The sequence below is a fragment of the Panthera uncia genome, chromosome D2, assembly GCF_023721935.1.
Source record: "Panthera uncia isolate 11264 chromosome D2, Puncia_PCG_1.0, whole genome shotgun sequence".
Taxonomy (NCBI): Eukaryota; Metazoa; Chordata; class Mammalia; order Carnivora; family Felidae; genus Panthera; species Panthera uncia.
In genome coordinates this window covers 32,662,460-32,679,365 of record NC_064818.1, presented here as the reverse complement: position 1 = coordinate 32,679,365, position 16,906 = coordinate 32,662,460, and the positions used below count along the sequence as shown (strand labels likewise).

The following is a 16,906-nucleotide window of genomic DNA, read 5'->3' as shown; positions in this document are numbered from 1 at the left end:
CAGAAATTGTACTCCTGGGCCTTTATCCCAGAAAAATGAAGACTATATTCACTCAAAAACCACTATATAGTTTATACACCTTTATAGACAAAAACTGGAAACAACCCAGATGTCCTTCCATGGGTTAAATAAATGTACAGCCAAACCATGAAATACTACGAACAAACTACTGGTACACGAAACAATCTCAGTGGTTCTCCAGAGAACTGTGCTGAATGATGAGGCCAATCTTAAAAGGTATATACTGCATAATTACATTTATAGAAGACTTTTGAAATGACAAAGCATAGAAATGGAGAACAGATTAGCGGTTGTCTGGTGTTAAGAAGGAGGATGGTGGAGGTGACTCTAAAAGGGTAACATGGGTTAAAAGAATAACCATGATCCTTCTGGTGATGAAATGATCTGTATCTTGACGGTATCAATGTCAATTTCCTGGTTGTGATATTTTACTGTAATTATGCAAGATGCTACCACTGGGAAAAAATGAGTACAAGATAGCTTTCTTTATTATTTTGCACAATTACATGTGAATCTGAAATTATCTCAGAATAAAAAGTTTAATTTGATATATTCGATTCTTAAAGGGGAATAAGCATCTTTGGTAGTAAGAAGAGTCATGAAACTCAACACCACTGGATAAAGCATTACTGTCTGCTCACGAGTGAAAGAAAGGACACCAATTAATGAGTCCTCTGCACAGAGCCCACAAATTAGACTGAAACTGTGAAGGTAGCTGTGAAAACAGAAAAAAAAATTCTTTCTGGAGACCATGAGTACCCTTTGCAGTATAGTGTCTGTCATCTTCCCCTCAGATTCTTCTTGAGATTACTTCATGCAGAGAACCTCTTCTATCCAATTCATCTAGAGTTAAGCTGTATAAAAGAAAGTTTCCTCTTGCTAGTGGGAGTTTGTTAACAGTGTATAAGTCTCCTAAGAAGATGAAAGAGGGCTTTGACCATTTCATTTTTGAAGCTTTGAGTGTATTAAAAAATGCACACATGCCCAAAAGGTTAAAAAATTGTTTAATTATGGTATGTGTTAAGGTCTATCTTTAATAAAATGGTTCTCTTAATGAACATAAAAAAGATTAAAGTAAATGAATTAAATACTTAAGAAGCTACTTAAACAACAGAGAACCCCAAAGACTATAAAAAGACAGAATTAAGAACAAAAATTAATAAATTGAAAAATAAGCATTAGAAAAGAGCTACAAAAAAAAATCTGCCTGCTTATTTAAAAGACTAACAAACTAGACAAACTTCTGGCACAAGTGAGCCAAAACAAAACAAACCCAAGAATACAGTGTTAGGAAGAAAATGGGGCTTTACTACAGATAGAGTATATTTTTGAAAATTATACAAAGAATACTTTTGAAGATTCTGGGAAGACAGGAGAGTAAGAAGCACCAGGAATCTGTCTCCTCCTCAGGACAACACTTGCACTGCCACATTTTATCTGATATAACTGCTTTGAAACTCTGGAGTCTATGGAAGGCTTGCAACTTCCAGGAGAAGATTTGGATTGCAAATTAAGATTAAGTTTGGTTAATTTCAGATCTTAACACAGTAGCAGCTGCTCATCCCCCATCCCTCTAGGCTTGTGTCAGGGAGTCATGTATGTGTTCCTCTAGTAGCTTGCTGGAGCCAGGGTGAGCTAAAAGGACCATGTCCTTCAAATATAGTGGATCTGTGCTCTGTTTGCCAATTGTTGCTTCTGATCACAGAGGTGCAGATAAAGAGCCTCCTCTCTCCATTACACTGTTGTAAGGCCCTTCCTCTCTGGTTGAAGAAACTACAGGAGATTTAAAGGGCAGTATCCTTTTCCCCTCTTTCCTAGGGCACTTAAAAACAACTGTAAATAAGGGGAAAAGTTGAATGTGACCATGCATGTCCAGGGAAAGGCTCAGAAAAGACCTGAAAAGACCTTAATTTTACACCTCAGCCTGACCTTCAGCACAGAGACAGCCTACAACAATGACAAAAATAAACAAAAACAATAACAAAAAAAACCAGTATACCCTGGGAAGGGGGAGAATCTAATTTCCAGATTTATCCCATTATTAGATTCAGATATCAATGTTCAACAACAACAACAAAATAAGGTGTATAAAGAAACATGAAAGTATAGCCCATTTAAATGAAAAAAAAATCACAAGAAACAACAGAGTTGGTGAGGATGTGTAGAAGAAACTTGCATGCACTGTTAGTGGGAATACATATTGGTTCAGCCACTGTGGAAAACAGTATGGAGATTCCTCAAAAAATTAAAAATAGAATTAGTATACGATCCCGTAATTCCACTATTGGCATTTACTCAAAGAATATGAAAACACTAATTCGAAAAGGTATATGCACCCCTATGTTTATTGCAGCATTATTTATAATAGCCAAAATATGGAAGTAACCCAAGTGTCCATTGATAGATGAACGGATAAAGAAGATGTGATAAATATATACAATGGAATATTACTCAGCCATAAAAAAGAATGAAATTTTGCCATTTGCAACAACATAGATGGATCTAGAGGATATAATGCTAAGTGAAATAAGTCAGATAAATACAAGTACTATATGACCTCACTCATGTGGAATTTAAGAAACAAAACAAAGAAACAAAAAAAGAGACAAACCAAAAAACAGACTTTTAACCCAAACAAACTAGTGGTTACCAGAGGGAGGTGGGTGGGGTGATGGGTGAAATAGGTGAAGGGGATTAAGAGTACACTTATGATGAGCACTGAGTAATATATAGAATTCTTGTACCACTATACTGGTGTTTTGTTTTGTTTTGTTTTGTTAAATATTTGTTCATTTGGGGTGGGGAGAGTGAGACAGAGAGAGAGGGAGAGAGAGAATCCCAAGCAGGCTCTGTGTTCACAGCAGGGCTCAATCTCATGACCCTGAAATCATGACCGGAGCCGAAATCAGGAGGCAGATGCTTAATTGACTGAGCCACCTAGGTGGCTGTACCACTATATTGTACATCTGACACTAATATAACACTGTACATTAATTGTACTGGAATTAAAAGTAAGTAAATAAATTTAAAAAACAAGGAACATCTCAAATCAACAATATAGCTATACAACTTAAGGAACTAGAAAAAGAAGAACAAAATTCCAAAACTCACAGAAGAAAGGAAATAATAAAAACAAAAGGAGAGGTAAGCAAAATACAGAATAAGAAAACAATGAAAATCAGTGAAACCAAAAGTCGTTTTTAAAAAAATCAATGAAATTCACAAACTTTTAGCTAGATGGACTAAGAAAAAAGAGAGAAGATGCATATAACTAAAGTTAGAAATTAAAATGGGGCTATTACTACCAATTATAACAAATTAGAAATATAAGAGGGTACTATGAAAAATTGTTCACCAACAAATTAGACAATCTAAATGAAATGAAAAAATTCACAAGGATTCAAAACTACCAGACTAAATCACAAAGAAAGAAAATCTCAATAGAACTTTAACTAATGAGGAGAGAGTAAATCAGTGATAAAAAAAAAAATCTCCCAACAAAGGAAAGTTCTGGGCCTGATGGCTTCACTGGTGAATTCTACCAAATACTTTAAGAACTAATACCAATACTACTGAAACTTCCCCAAAAAATTGAAGAGGAGAGAACATGTCCTAACTCATTCAGTGAGGCCAGCATAATCCTGACACTAAAGCCAGACAAGGTTGCTATAAGAAAACTACAAACCAATGTCTCTTATGAATATTGATGCACAAATGCTCAACAAAATACTAGCAAACCAAATTGTGCAGCATATTAAAAGGATTATACACTATGACCAAGTGGTACTTTTTCTTGGAATGCAAGATGGCTCAACATACAACTCTGTCAATATAATAAATCAAATCAACAGAATGAAGAAAAAACCCACATAATCATCTCACTTGATACAGAAAAAGCATTTGACAAAATTCAAGAACTTTCATGAAATAAACACTTAGCAAAGTAGAAATAGAGCGAAACTACCTCAAAATGATAAAAGCCATATGTAAAAATTTCTCAGTGAACATTATACTTAATGGTGAAAGACTGAAAGCATTTCCTCTAAGATCAAGTACAAAGCAAAGATTCCTGCTTTCACCACTTCTTTTCAAAATAATAATAAAAGTTCTAGCCAGAGCAGTTAGGCAAGAAAAAAGAAATAAAAGGCATCCTAATTGGAAAGGAACAAGTAAAATGATCTCTGTTGCAGATTATATGATCATATATGTAGAAAACAAAGATCACACACACACACATACACACACAATTGTTGGAATAAATGACTTTGGTAAAGCACCAGGATACAAATTCAGCATACAAATAGCAGTTGCATTTCTATATACTAACAATGAGCAACATGAAAAGTGAGTTATAAATGAATTCCATCAAAAGGAGTAAAATATCTAAGAATTAACTTTACCAAGAAGTGAGGTGCCTGGGTGGCTCAGTCGGTTGAGCGACCGACTTCAGCTCTGGTCATGATCTTATGGTTTGTGAGTTCCAGCCCTGCGTCAGGATCTGTGCTGACAGCTCGGAGCCTGGAGCCTGCTTCTGATTCTGTGTCTCCCTCTCTCTCTGTCCCTTCCCCGCTCATGCTCTGTCTCTCTCTGTCTCAGAAATACATAAACATTAAAAAAATTTTTTTGAAAAGAAAAAAGAAAAAAAAACTTAACCAAGAAGATGAAAGACTTGTATAATAAAAACTACAAAACATTGCTGAAAGAAATTAAAGATGACACAAATGAATTGAAACACATCCCATATTCATAAATTGGAAAAGTTAATATTGTTAAAATGCCAATACTACCCAAAGTGATCTACAGATTCAATTCTATCACTATCAAAATACCAATTTTTGTTTTTGCAGAAATAGAAAAACCCATCCTAGAATTCATATGTAATCCAAGACACCCCAAATAGCCAAAAAATCTTGAAAAAGAGCAAAGTTTGAGGTCTCTTATTTACTGTTTTCAAAACTTACTACGAAACTAGAGTAATCAAAAAAGTATGTTGGCAGAAAGAGAGACATATAGAACAATGGAATAGAATAGAGAGCCCAGAAATAAACCCTCACACATATGGTCAAATGATTTTTGACAAGGGTGCCAAGACCATTTAATAAGGAAAAGGCAGTCTTTTCAACAACAGGTGCTAGGAAAACTAGATATCCACATACAGAAGAAAGAAGTTGGACCTAACACTATATGTAAAATTAATTCAGGATGGATAAAGAACCTAAATGCAAGACTTGAAACAACAAAACGCTTCGAAGAATATAAAGGACAAAGCTTCATGATGTTAGATTTGGTAATGATTTATTGGATAGGATACTAAAGGCACAGGTAACAAAAGAAAAAAAGAGAAAGAAAGACAGAAAGACAGATGGAAGAAAGAAAGAAAGAAGGAAAGAAAGAACAAAAGAAAAGAAGGAAGGAAGGAAGGAAGAAATTGGACTTTACGAAAATTTAAATATCTTGTGCCTTAAAAGACACTACCTACAGAGTAAAAAAGCAGCCCACAGAATGGGGAAAAATATTTACAAATCATGTATCTGATAAGAAATTAATATTCAGAATATAACAACAAAAACCAACCTGATTCAAAAATGGACAAAGGACTTGAATAGAACTTTCTCCAAAGATCTACAAATGGGTAATGACCACATGAAAAATGTGCAACATCACTAATCATTATAGAAATGCAAACCGAAACTACAATGAGATATCACCTCTTACATATTAAGATGGTTTCTATAAAAAAACAAACAAACAGAAAACAAGTGTTGACAAGGATGTGGACAAATTGGAATCTGTATTTGGTGGGAATATAAAATAGAACAGTCACTGTGGAAACTGCTAGTTCCTCAAAAATGAAAAATATAATTATCATATGATCCAGCAATTTTACCTCTGAGAATATATCCAAAAGATTTGAAAGCAGGGTCTCAAAGAAATATTTGTACACTGATGTTCATAGCAGCATTATTCACAAAAGGTAAAATGTGTAAGGAATCTACATGTCTATTGACAGAATGGATAAGCAAAATGTGACATGTATACAACTGAATATTATTCAGCCTTAAAAAGGGAAGAAAGTCTGACATATGCTACAACATGGATGAAATTTGAGGACATTTTGCTAACTGAAAGAAGCCAGTCACAAAAAGACCAATGCTGTATGAGGTACCTAGAGTAATCAAATACATAGGGATAGGAAGGATCCTCTGTCCAGTAGGAGGGGGAGAATGGGAATAATTAATAGATATAGAGTTCCAATTTTAGAAGATGAGAAGAGTTATGGAGATGGAGAGTGGTGATGGTTGCACAAAAGTGTAAATGTGTTTGGGGCACTTGGGGGGTTCAGTCAGTTGAGCGTCCAGTTCTTGATTTCAGCTCAGGTTATGATCTTGTGGTTTGTGGGATCAATCCCCAAGTGGGACTCTGTGCTGACAGCATGGAGCCTGCTTAGGATTCTCTCTCTCTCTCTCTCTCTCTCTCTCTCTCTCTCTCTGCCACTTCTCTGTGCACGTGCACACACCCTCTCTCTCTCAAGATATATAAACACTGAAAACAAATAGTAATAGAGGTACCTGGGTGGCTCAATCAGTTGAGCACTCGACTTCAGCTCAGATCATGATCTCATATTTGTGAGTTCGAGCCCCACATCGGTCTGTCTGCTGTCAGAGTGGAGTTCGCTTGGGATCCTCTGTCTCCCAAGCTCTCTGCCCCTCCCCTACTAATGTTCTCTCTCTCAAAAATAAATAAACATTAAAAAACACATTAAGATTATAAATAACAATAATCAAGTGTGAGTGTGTATAATGCCATTGACGGTACACCTATGGGTAGATGGTAAATTTTATGCAATGTGTTGTTACCACAATAAAATAAAGACATTAAAAAAAGAATATTTTGCCGTTTGAAATATTTTCATCTTTTGAAAACAAAGATCACAGAGTTTTATAACATACTAAATAGGCATGTATGTTATCAAATTGTATTATCTTTGCCAAAAATTGCCAAAAATACTGAAGATGAACCTAAGTCTACATGAAACAAAAACTGAGAAACAAATTAAACACCATGGAAAAGGGGAGACAAATCCAGAAAATGAGACATTCTATAAAACAATTGGCCTGATGTCTTCAACAAATCAGTGTCATAGAAAAAACGTATGTGGGAGGAAAACTGTTCTAAATGAAAAGAAATATAAGAAACATGAGAACCAAATGCAACATGTGGTCTTTGATTGGATCCTAGTTTGAACAAAACAGCTACAAAATAAATTTTGGAATAATTGAGAAATATTAAATGTAGACTGGACATTAGATGAATTAAGGGATTACATTTAATTTATTATACACTTGCTAGATTGATAAAGTTATTGTGATTATGTAGGAAAATGCCATGTTTTGAATTTGTATACTTTAGGGGTAAAATATCATGATGTTTGTAATTTACTTGAAAGTATTTCAGCAAACAAGAATAGATGAAACAAATATGACAATATTTAACTATTGTTAAATCTAGTTGATGACTATGTAGTATTCATTCAGTATACTAATCTCCATAACTTTTTATGTATTTCAAATTTTTCATAGCAAATATTAAGCACATACACAGAGTAATGCTGCAGTGAAAAACCTGGTACATACCTTGGGGCTCTATCAATCACTCTAAGGTCTGCTAAGCCGTATGCTAGGCAAAAGATCTAGAACAGTATTGTCCAAATTGCAGATTGCGACTGTGTAGTCATTCCTAAAATCAATTGAAGGGGATTGTGACCAGTATTTTTTTTAAGTTTATTTATTTTGAGAGAGAGAGAGACAGAGCACGTGAGCAGGGGAGGGGCAGAGAGAGAGGGAGAATCCCAAGCAGGCTCCACACTGTCAGCATGGAGCCCGATGCAGGCCTCGCACACACAAACTGTGAGATCATGGCCTGAGCCAAAACCAAGAGTTGGACCCTTAAATGACATAGCCACTCAGGCGCCCCATGACCAGTAATTTCTTACACATGAAATAGAATAGAAAATATCTAAGGGTTTTCAGTTATTAAGGATGAATATTACATGGAACTTTGTTTTAATCGTATGTATCAGTTACTTTTATATGTGTGTACCGATTATGATGTAAAGTCCATTGTTTACTATAACTTGTATGCAAAAAGTTTAATAGGTCGCTCGGGTGGTTCAATATTTTCCACCAGAAGTCACTAATAATGGTGCCTTCTCAAGTTTCAAGTTAATTTCTCTTAAATTTCTTTGACAATGCTTTGTTAGCTGCACCAGGGTTATCTGATGGATGACCCAGACGTGTTCTCATTTTCTTTGTTTTGATTTTTCTAGTAACTATGACTGAAGTTTTACCAAAGGAAAAGAAACAGAAAGATGAGAAGACCTTAATTCTTGGTCAAGCTGTGGTGGACCTTCTTCCTTTACTGGAAGGTCAGATGTGTGATTTGCTCAATAGCAGATATAGCAAAGCTCATAAAATTTAGCTCCAGTGAAGTCCCTCAGTGAATTTGAGGGACTTAATAAAAAGATGAGCACATTTATCTCTGCCTAACCTTTCCTTCTATGACTTGACTTTGCCTTCTTCTTGCAGGAGAAAGTTCATTTGAAACAATAATCCCCTTGCACCCTGTGCCAGGCTCGCCTTTAGAATCTCTTCGATCAGGTGCTAAGGTAATCAGAGTTTTAAATCTCAACTTTCAGCTAGCCGTTTAGTCTACCAAGTCTATTTGCTATAAAGGTTCAATTTATTTGAGTCCAGTTCATCAGGTGTCTTCTTTTCACAGGCACACATAGTGTTAAGTTCTGGGAAACAAAGATAAATAAGGCAGAGTCCTACTTTACGAGTCCATAATCTACACACCATGGATTATAATCAGTGTGATTAGATGGTGGAATGGGGCATGTGGGCACAGAATAGTTATTGGTTATTTTGCCCAGGGGTACATGTAAGGAAGGCTTAACCATGGAAATGCCTCTTGAGCTATGTCCTGATGGATTAAATTGAATAATACATGAATGCACCTAAAACACTTTCTGGCATAGTGAGCCTGAATTGGTAGTCTGTGCCACTGGTGTCTTCTGGGCTTTGTTTTCCATTCTTCCTGGGGATTGGTAGCTTCTTGGGGCATTACTTTTGCCACTCTGGTGCAAGTGCACTCACTTTCAGCAGATACCCAGGTGCCTTCTGTTTTGCACAAGTAAAAGAGAGAGGAAGGCTCAAATGACCCAACTATTTCAAATGCAGTTCCCTAATTAACCATTACTGTAGGTCCTCCCTGCTTCTTGTTGATTCTGACCTTGGAGCTGCCATAATCCACTCCTGCATCTCCTGTGGTTCTTTCCCTCTTATTTAGGCTGTGGTTGGTTTCTTCTCAGTTTTTGTTTGTTTGTTTTTGGTTTTGTTTAATATCTGATTTAATTTGCTCTCTGTCTTTCTAAGATTACTAAAACTATGTAGTCTAGTGATGGCATTTCTTATTTTCCAAGGATATTATAGCATTATCCTTTTATTGGCTCTAAAGATATAATTTAGTATTTTTCTGTCATTTCATGTGATTTGTGCTAGAAAGAGGTATATATTTGAGCTCAGTCTGCCTTTCTTGGTTCCATGTCCCTGCCTATGTACTGTTGATTTTCCTTACATATCTTTAGAAGAAAAGGTAGTCAAATGGATTATTAGTCCTTAGGATATTTGCTCATAGTATTCCTGTGTTCACTTGTTTTACACACTCAGTGAAAAAATATGACAATTTCTATTTGTTTGAGAATTCTCATTTTATTTTATTTATCAAGTTTTATTTATTTAAGTAATCTGTATACTAAACTTGGGGTTCAAACTCATGACCCTGAGATCAAGAGTTGCATACTCTTCTGACTGAGCCAGCCAGGCGCCCCCAGAATTCGCACTAATTTTATATTTAAACATTACACTGATTATTCTCAAGACTCAAAGAGTAAAATGATATAAACCTGTTCTTGGAAAAGAAGTTCCAATTCATCTTCAAGTATTCCTTGTCTTGATTGATTGAGTGATACAAATTAGAAACCTTAGGGACATTTTACTTATCCTTCCAGAGACATATTGATTGATCAGAGATATGACATTCTTCAATGCCTCTCTTTCTTAAAATCTGCTTTCCTTTGGGGTGCCTAGGTGGCTCAGCTGGTTAAGTGGCTGACTCTTGCTTTAGGCCATGATTTTGCCGTTCGTGAAATCAAGCCCCTTGTTGGGCTCTGCACTGACAGTATGGAGCCTGCTTGGGATTCTCTCTCTCCCTCTCCCTCTCCCTCTCCCTCTCCCTCTCCCTCTCCCTCTCCCTCTCCCTCTCCCTCTCCCTCCTTCTCTCTCTCTCTCTCTCTCTCTCTCTCTCTCTCTCATGGACATGTGCTCTCTTTCTCTCAAAAGGTAAATAAATAAACTTAAAAAAAATTCCCTTGGACCCTAAATACAACCAATCCCCAAATCTGCCTTTTAGCAAATCTAGCCTTTTATATCTTCTAAGTCCTCTGGACTCTCCTTAGCTTTATCCCCACTCTTTATTGCCTTATAATCTCTCATTGGAACATTACAAGTAGCCTTGTAACTACCCTTGCCTCCCCCAGTTTCGCCTTCCCATGGGTGGAAGGGTGTTTGCAGGGTGGCTTACAAGGGAATATGGTCACATCTCATCCCCTGCTCAGTACTATGTAGTTCATGGATTCCCCCCACTGCTTACATGTTAAGGTCTAGATTCCCTAGCAGTCATGCAACAGCTTTTATAATAGGAGTCTGACACTTGTTCAGTCACATCTCTCAGACTCCCCTCATTATGTTTTATATTATAAAATCCTGAACTACTTACATCTGAACTGAATATACCATGCTATTTCAATCCTCTTTTACATAAACTCTTCTTTTTGTTCAGAATTATTTTCTTTCCTTTTCCTGCTTATCTAAATTGCAAACTCTTACTCATTTTGTAAGTCACTTCAGACGTCACCATTTCTCACTTCTCCCCACCCCAATAATTAATTATTCACTTCCTCCTTGGTGCTCCTTGACTAGGGACTAGGGCATTTTATACAGGTCTCTTTTATAGCATTTACCATAAATCATGGAATTATAATATGAATCCCATAATAAAAAGAGCCACATCTCCTTTATCTTTATATTCCTTTTTTTTTTTTTTAAGTTTATTTACTTATTTGAGAGAGAGAGAACATGCACGTGTGTGTGCGAGGAGGGGCAGAGAGAGAGGAAAAGGAAGAATCCCAAGCAGGCTCCATGTTGTGAGCACAGAACAGAACCCACGTGGGGTTTGATCCCACGAACCATGAGATCATGACTTGAGCCGAAATCTAGACTTGGACGCTGAATGACTGAGCCACACAGGTGCCCCTATCTTTATATTCCTAATGCTGTGGTAAAGTGCCTGGCATATAATTAGCAACCAATACACATTTTATTTTATTTTACTTTATTTTATTTTTATATGGAATGCTTCATGAATTTGCATGTCATCCTTGTGGAGGGGACATGCTGATCTCTGTATTGTTCCAGCCAATACACATTTTAAAGCTACTTTTTATGGTATCCTGTGTGAAAATGTCAGATATATACATATGTATCTATATCTGTATCTATATCTATCTATCTACATGGGTATATACATATATATTTGAAAAAACAGTTTTCTTGTTAAAAAGCACGTTGCCAAATCAGAATTTATATTGGAGATATAACTTGGAAATTTCTCATTAGTGGAATACAAAATTCTTTAACAATAATATCAGTTATTCTTATTAATGTTGATTCCTAAGAAATAAAATTAAAAAATGAACAAATTATCTTTCTCCTCTCTAGTTGAAAAAGTCATGACAGCCCTATTTGGATATATCACTAACATCAAATCCTTGGCAGCTCTTCTGAAAAATTCATTTTTGAGCTCGTTCATGGGACCAAGAAATACTTTCTCATCTGTGAAAAATAGAAATATAGTAAAGAATATGATTTTCAAATACTTAGTAAAAAACCTAAAATTTTAAAAAAGTACTACATTTAAGTTACAAAAATAGTCACAGAATATAAACTAGCAAAAAAAATCAGCTCAATCTCACTCATGTGAAACTACTATTAACATTTCATTATAGAACCTTCTGATTCCTCTTCTATGTGTATTTGTATACATGTGTGACCTGAGTATGGTAGAGGGGAAAGGCCTCTAGCTTAGGAATAAGATTCTCATCTAGGCTATAGTTCTAACTTATGGGACCTAGAGAAAGTTATTTGAAGCCTCTATATGGAAATAATTAAACTTGACCTTCTTACCTTGAATAGTGATATGAGATTCAAATGAGATAATGAAAAAAAGGGTGGGGAGGCCTCTTGCATTTGCAAAATGCTGCATAATTTTATTCTTTTCCAGCAGTGCAGTCTTGAAGTTAAAGTATTTGTGGCAGAGCCCTTATTGACCACAGCACAGATTTTAGGAGGCAATCTACTGAAGGTCACATTGGAGGCTGCCTACTCTGTGCCTGAATCTTTCATTCCAGTAGGGCCTCTGCAGAACTACATGGTTGGTCTGCAAGTTCCATCAGTTGGAGAGGTAAAGCCCTACAGCCAGATATTTAGATAGATTTAAACACTCATATGGTCATCTCTTCCTTACCTGCTAAGATTTCATTCAAAGCAAGCTCTATTAATTGAGGAAATTTATTTTAGGCTTAAAAAAATAAAGTTTTCTAATGTTTTATATATAGATATCTATAGTTTACATGTTATATGTAATATACATTGCATATAATTTGTATCAATAAATACATATTTATGGTGGAAAATATGTAAAACATTTTAAAATTGATAATTTTAATATATTGCTACACATTACTTTTATGCATATATTTTGTGGATTTTATACAATGTGCTTAATTATATAAAACTTTCTCTTAATTTCAGGTTATTTTCTTAGTCCAAATTTCTATAGAGTAATTATATATAGATTTTTTGAGGCTCTTGATAGATATTTCAAAGTTGCTTGCTAAAAGGTATAATTAGTTAATACTCTCAGATGTTCTATTGCAATTTACATTTCAGCATAGAACCCTCCAATTCCTCTTCACTATTCACATTCCCACCAGCAGTGTAAAGGGTTCCAATTTCTCCATATCCTCATCAATATCTAGTATTTTCTGGGTTTTTTGTTGTTGTTGTTGTTTGTTTTTTTGATAATACTTATCCTTACAGATATGAAGTGGCATTTCCTTGTGTTTTAGATTTGCATTTCCCTAAGGACTGATGATGTTGAGCATCTTTTCCCCTCCTTACATTGCCATTTGTATATCTTTTTGGGGGGAAATGTTTATTCAAGTGTTTTGCCCATTTTTGAATCTGGTTGTTTTTTTGTTGTTGAGTTTTAAAAGTACTTTATATATCCTACCTATTAATCCCTTATCAGGTATGTGACTTGTAAATATTTTCTCCCATTCTTTACTTTGTTGTTAGTATATTTTGCTGCACAAAATTCCTAATTTTGATGAAGTCCAATTTATCTATTTTTTTTTCTTTTATTGTCTCTGCCTTTGGTGCCATAACCAAGAAATCATTGCTTAATCCAATGTCAAGAGGTTTTCCCCCCTGTGTTTTCTTCTAAACGTTTTATAGTTTTAGCTCTTAGATTTAGGCCTTTGAACCATTTTGAGTTAATTTTTGTATGTGGTTTAAGGTAAGGATATAACTTGATATTTTTGCATGTGGATAATTAGTTTTCTCAGCACCATTTATTGAAAAGACTGTCCTTTCTCCATTGAATGGTCATGGTATGCTTAATTTTGAAGTTTTTGCCAGCATTCTCATTTCTGTGGAGGAGCAAATTTTCAGAGGTCCTTACTCTGCCATTCCAGAAATGCCTCTCTGTCACAAAAGTTCTTCCCAAAGAACTAGAATTGTTGAGTTATAGGGTATGACAATTTTAAATTTACTGGATTTTAAATTTACTGGATTTTAAATTTACTGCAATATTGCTTTTCACAGTTATACCAATTTATACTTCCATCAACTATGTATAACAATACCATACCCTTTACAATATTGCCAGTGCTTGATATTTTCAGACTGATTTTGCCAATCTGTGTTTTAAAATGATATCTCATAGTTTTAATGTGCATCTCAATTATTATTAAGTTTATCTAGCATGTTTTTATATAAACATTGGATTTTCTAATTTCCCTTTCTACAAATTGCCTATTTACATCTTTGTTAATTTTCTTTTACAAGTATATATTAGATAAATTATAGATAGGAAAGTGCCTATATTGTTAACCCTTGTCAGATTTGTTTTTAAAAAGGTAATTTTTAAAAAGGTATATCATAACTCTCATATAAATATAAAATGATGAAAGGGTTTTAAACCAGTTCAAAGGAGAATTGGGGAAAAAAACACCCATATATAAGCAATCAGGAATGTTGAGATGAATTTCCTAATAATTCTAAACTCATCATCAGCCACAGGTCAATAATTGATTATATCTCCACTGGACAAAATATGTTTGCATATCTATGGACAAGAATAACTTGCATTGTTACTATTTTTTTTTTATAAATTAAAGAATTATAAAACAGCACAAATACAGAATCAGATAATCACAAAAGGAAGGGTGTGTTAGATAATACCCAACATTACACTGAAAATATACTTCAATAAACTTTTTTGTTCATTTTGAACTCTTTTACAAAACTTCCTGATGTATGATAATTTATTCTGTAGAAAGACTATCCCATTTTGTTCAAGAATGGAACTCTGAAGATTGGAGGGGAAAGAGAACCTGTTCCCCGGCCTAAAAAATGGCCAATTGCCAACATTCTGGCTCCAGGAGCTAATGACATTCCTAATGCTTTCATTACTGGTGGGCCCTATGAGGAAGAAGAAGGAGAACTCAATCACCCTGAGGTGAGAGAATTATGCACTTTTTTTTGAGACAAACTAAGTGCATAGACAGATGGTAAGACGTTTTTTGAATCACTCTAATTTATATAAATCTGTTACTTGTTAAAATAAAACAATTGTCTAATTCTGATGAAAATGTCTCCTAACTTCTTAAGTTCAACAAACAAAATAGTTTATTAAATTCAAATTTACTCTTTATTTTATTTTGAATTTATGAACTTTTGAGAAGGCAATAATATGATCATAGTCATGCATATAAAAGCAAATATATATACTCGAAGAAAGAAAGACTCACAAACAAAAATATTTAGAAGAGCAAAGTTTCCTTGCAAAGAATGCAAAAAGGAATAGATTTCAGAAAGACTGACTCAGACATCAGCATAGTAAAAGTCAGGGATAAAATTGTTTTTCTTTAGGAAGTCCAGATTTATAGAAAGTATTCAAAATATTGTTATTTTCAGAACTAGAACCTGTCAGGAAGACACTGCTATTTTTATTTTCTCTGAGGGTGTAAATTTATTTATTTATTTATTTATTTATCTACTTATCTATTTAGTTATTTATTTCTATTTTTCTTAAAGGTTTATTTTTAACTGAGTATATAGAGTGCTTAATCATATTAAAAGCAGGGAAAATGTCAGTTTTGATTTATATACACACATATGTACATACAGTACATACATGTATTCTTTCCTTATTGGTGGCATACTCATACTGTTTTGCAACTTGCTTTTTAGATCTTGGTGATTTCCACATCACTACTTAAAGAGCATTCTCATTCTTTTTCTTTTTTCCTTTTTTTTTTTTTTTTTTTTTTGAGAGAGAGCTAGAGTGCAAGTGGGTAAAGGGCAGAGGAAGAGAGGGAGAATCTCATGCAGGCTCCATGCCCAGCTCAGAGCCCGATGTGGGGTTCCATCTCACCACCATGAGATCATGACCTGAGCTGAAATTAAGAGTTGGCCGCTTAACTGACTGAATGACCCAGGCAGCCCATCATTCTTTTTCTTTCTTTATTTGTACTTGCTGTATGACATGACATTATATAGACACACTTAAATTCACTTAACCAGTCTGCTATTGGTGATCATTTAGGTTGTTGAAATTATTCTTTCTTTTTATTCCTCCCTCCTTTCCTCCTTCCATCCTTCTCTTTCCCTCCTTCTTTCTTTCTCTTTTTATTTTCTTTCTTTGTTTCCCTGTTTCTTTCTATTTTACTGCAACTTATACTTGTCAAGAGCATAGAAAATGCTGCAAACATACTGGCAAATGTTTCTGGAATGAGCTAATAATCATTAATGGAAAAATTCAATAAAATTATTTGTAAAATGAGGATGGTTGAATTATTTTAAGTATCTGACTAAATATTTTAAATAGTTGAAATAAATCTGGCAATATTTGAAAACCATTGTGCAGTATCTTCTCTCATCATTGTGATTAGTGAATATTCATACTGTTTCTTGATTTATACTTTCATTTAGATCAGAAACTTTATTTTACGTATTTAGATCTTATATTTTAGTTTATTTTTAAATTTTGTTTGTTTCAAGTTTTTATTTAAATTCCAGTTAACATATAGTGTAATATTGGTTTCAGGAGTAGAATTTAGTGATTCGTCACTTCCATATAACACCTAGTGCTCATCACCAGTGCCCTCCTTACTACCCATCACCCATTTAACCCTTCCCTCACCTACCTCCCCTCCAGCAACCCTTAGCTTGTTTCTGTAGTTAATAGTTTCTTACGGTTTTCCTCCCTCTTTCTTTTTTTCCTTCCTTCCCTATGTTCTTCTGTTTTGTTTCTTAAATTCCACATATAAGTGAAATCATATGGTATTTGTCTTTCTCTGACTTATTTCACTTAGCAAAATACAGTTTATCTCCATCAAATGGCAAATTTCATTTGTTTTGCTGGCTGAGTAATAACCCATTATATATATATATATATATATATATATATATATATATATATA

General features: G+C 34.5%; 1 protein-coding gene and 1 non-coding gene across 4 annotated transcripts in view; one reads left to right on the top strand and one right to left on the bottom strand.

Moving 5' to 3' along the window:
* Nucleotides 1–16,906, top strand: part of CFAP70 (cilia and flagella associated protein 70) — a 104,519-nt gene that overhangs the window by 14,101 nt on the left and 73,512 nt on the right. For 2 of the 3 annotated variants that reach the window (XM_049645227.1, XM_049645229.1), the window contains 4 exons: nucleotides 8,348–8,446; nucleotides 8,607–8,686; nucleotides 12,421–12,600; nucleotides 14,758–14,940. In XM_049645227.1, the coding sequence (XP_049501184.1) occupies nucleotides 8,348–8,446; nucleotides 8,607–8,686; nucleotides 12,421–12,600; nucleotides 14,758–14,940 (542 nt within the window). The remainder of the gene's footprint in view (nucleotides 1–8,347; nucleotides 8,447–8,606; nucleotides 8,687–12,420; nucleotides 12,601–14,757; nucleotides 14,941–16,906) is intronic. The other variant, XM_049645228.1, reaches the window with a different exon arrangement.
* On the bottom strand, nucleotides 11,482–11,583 carry LOC125933566 (U6 spliceosomal RNA). The gene has a single exon (XR_007460997.1). It is a non-coding gene; the product is annotated as a U6 spliceosomal RNA (small nuclear RNA).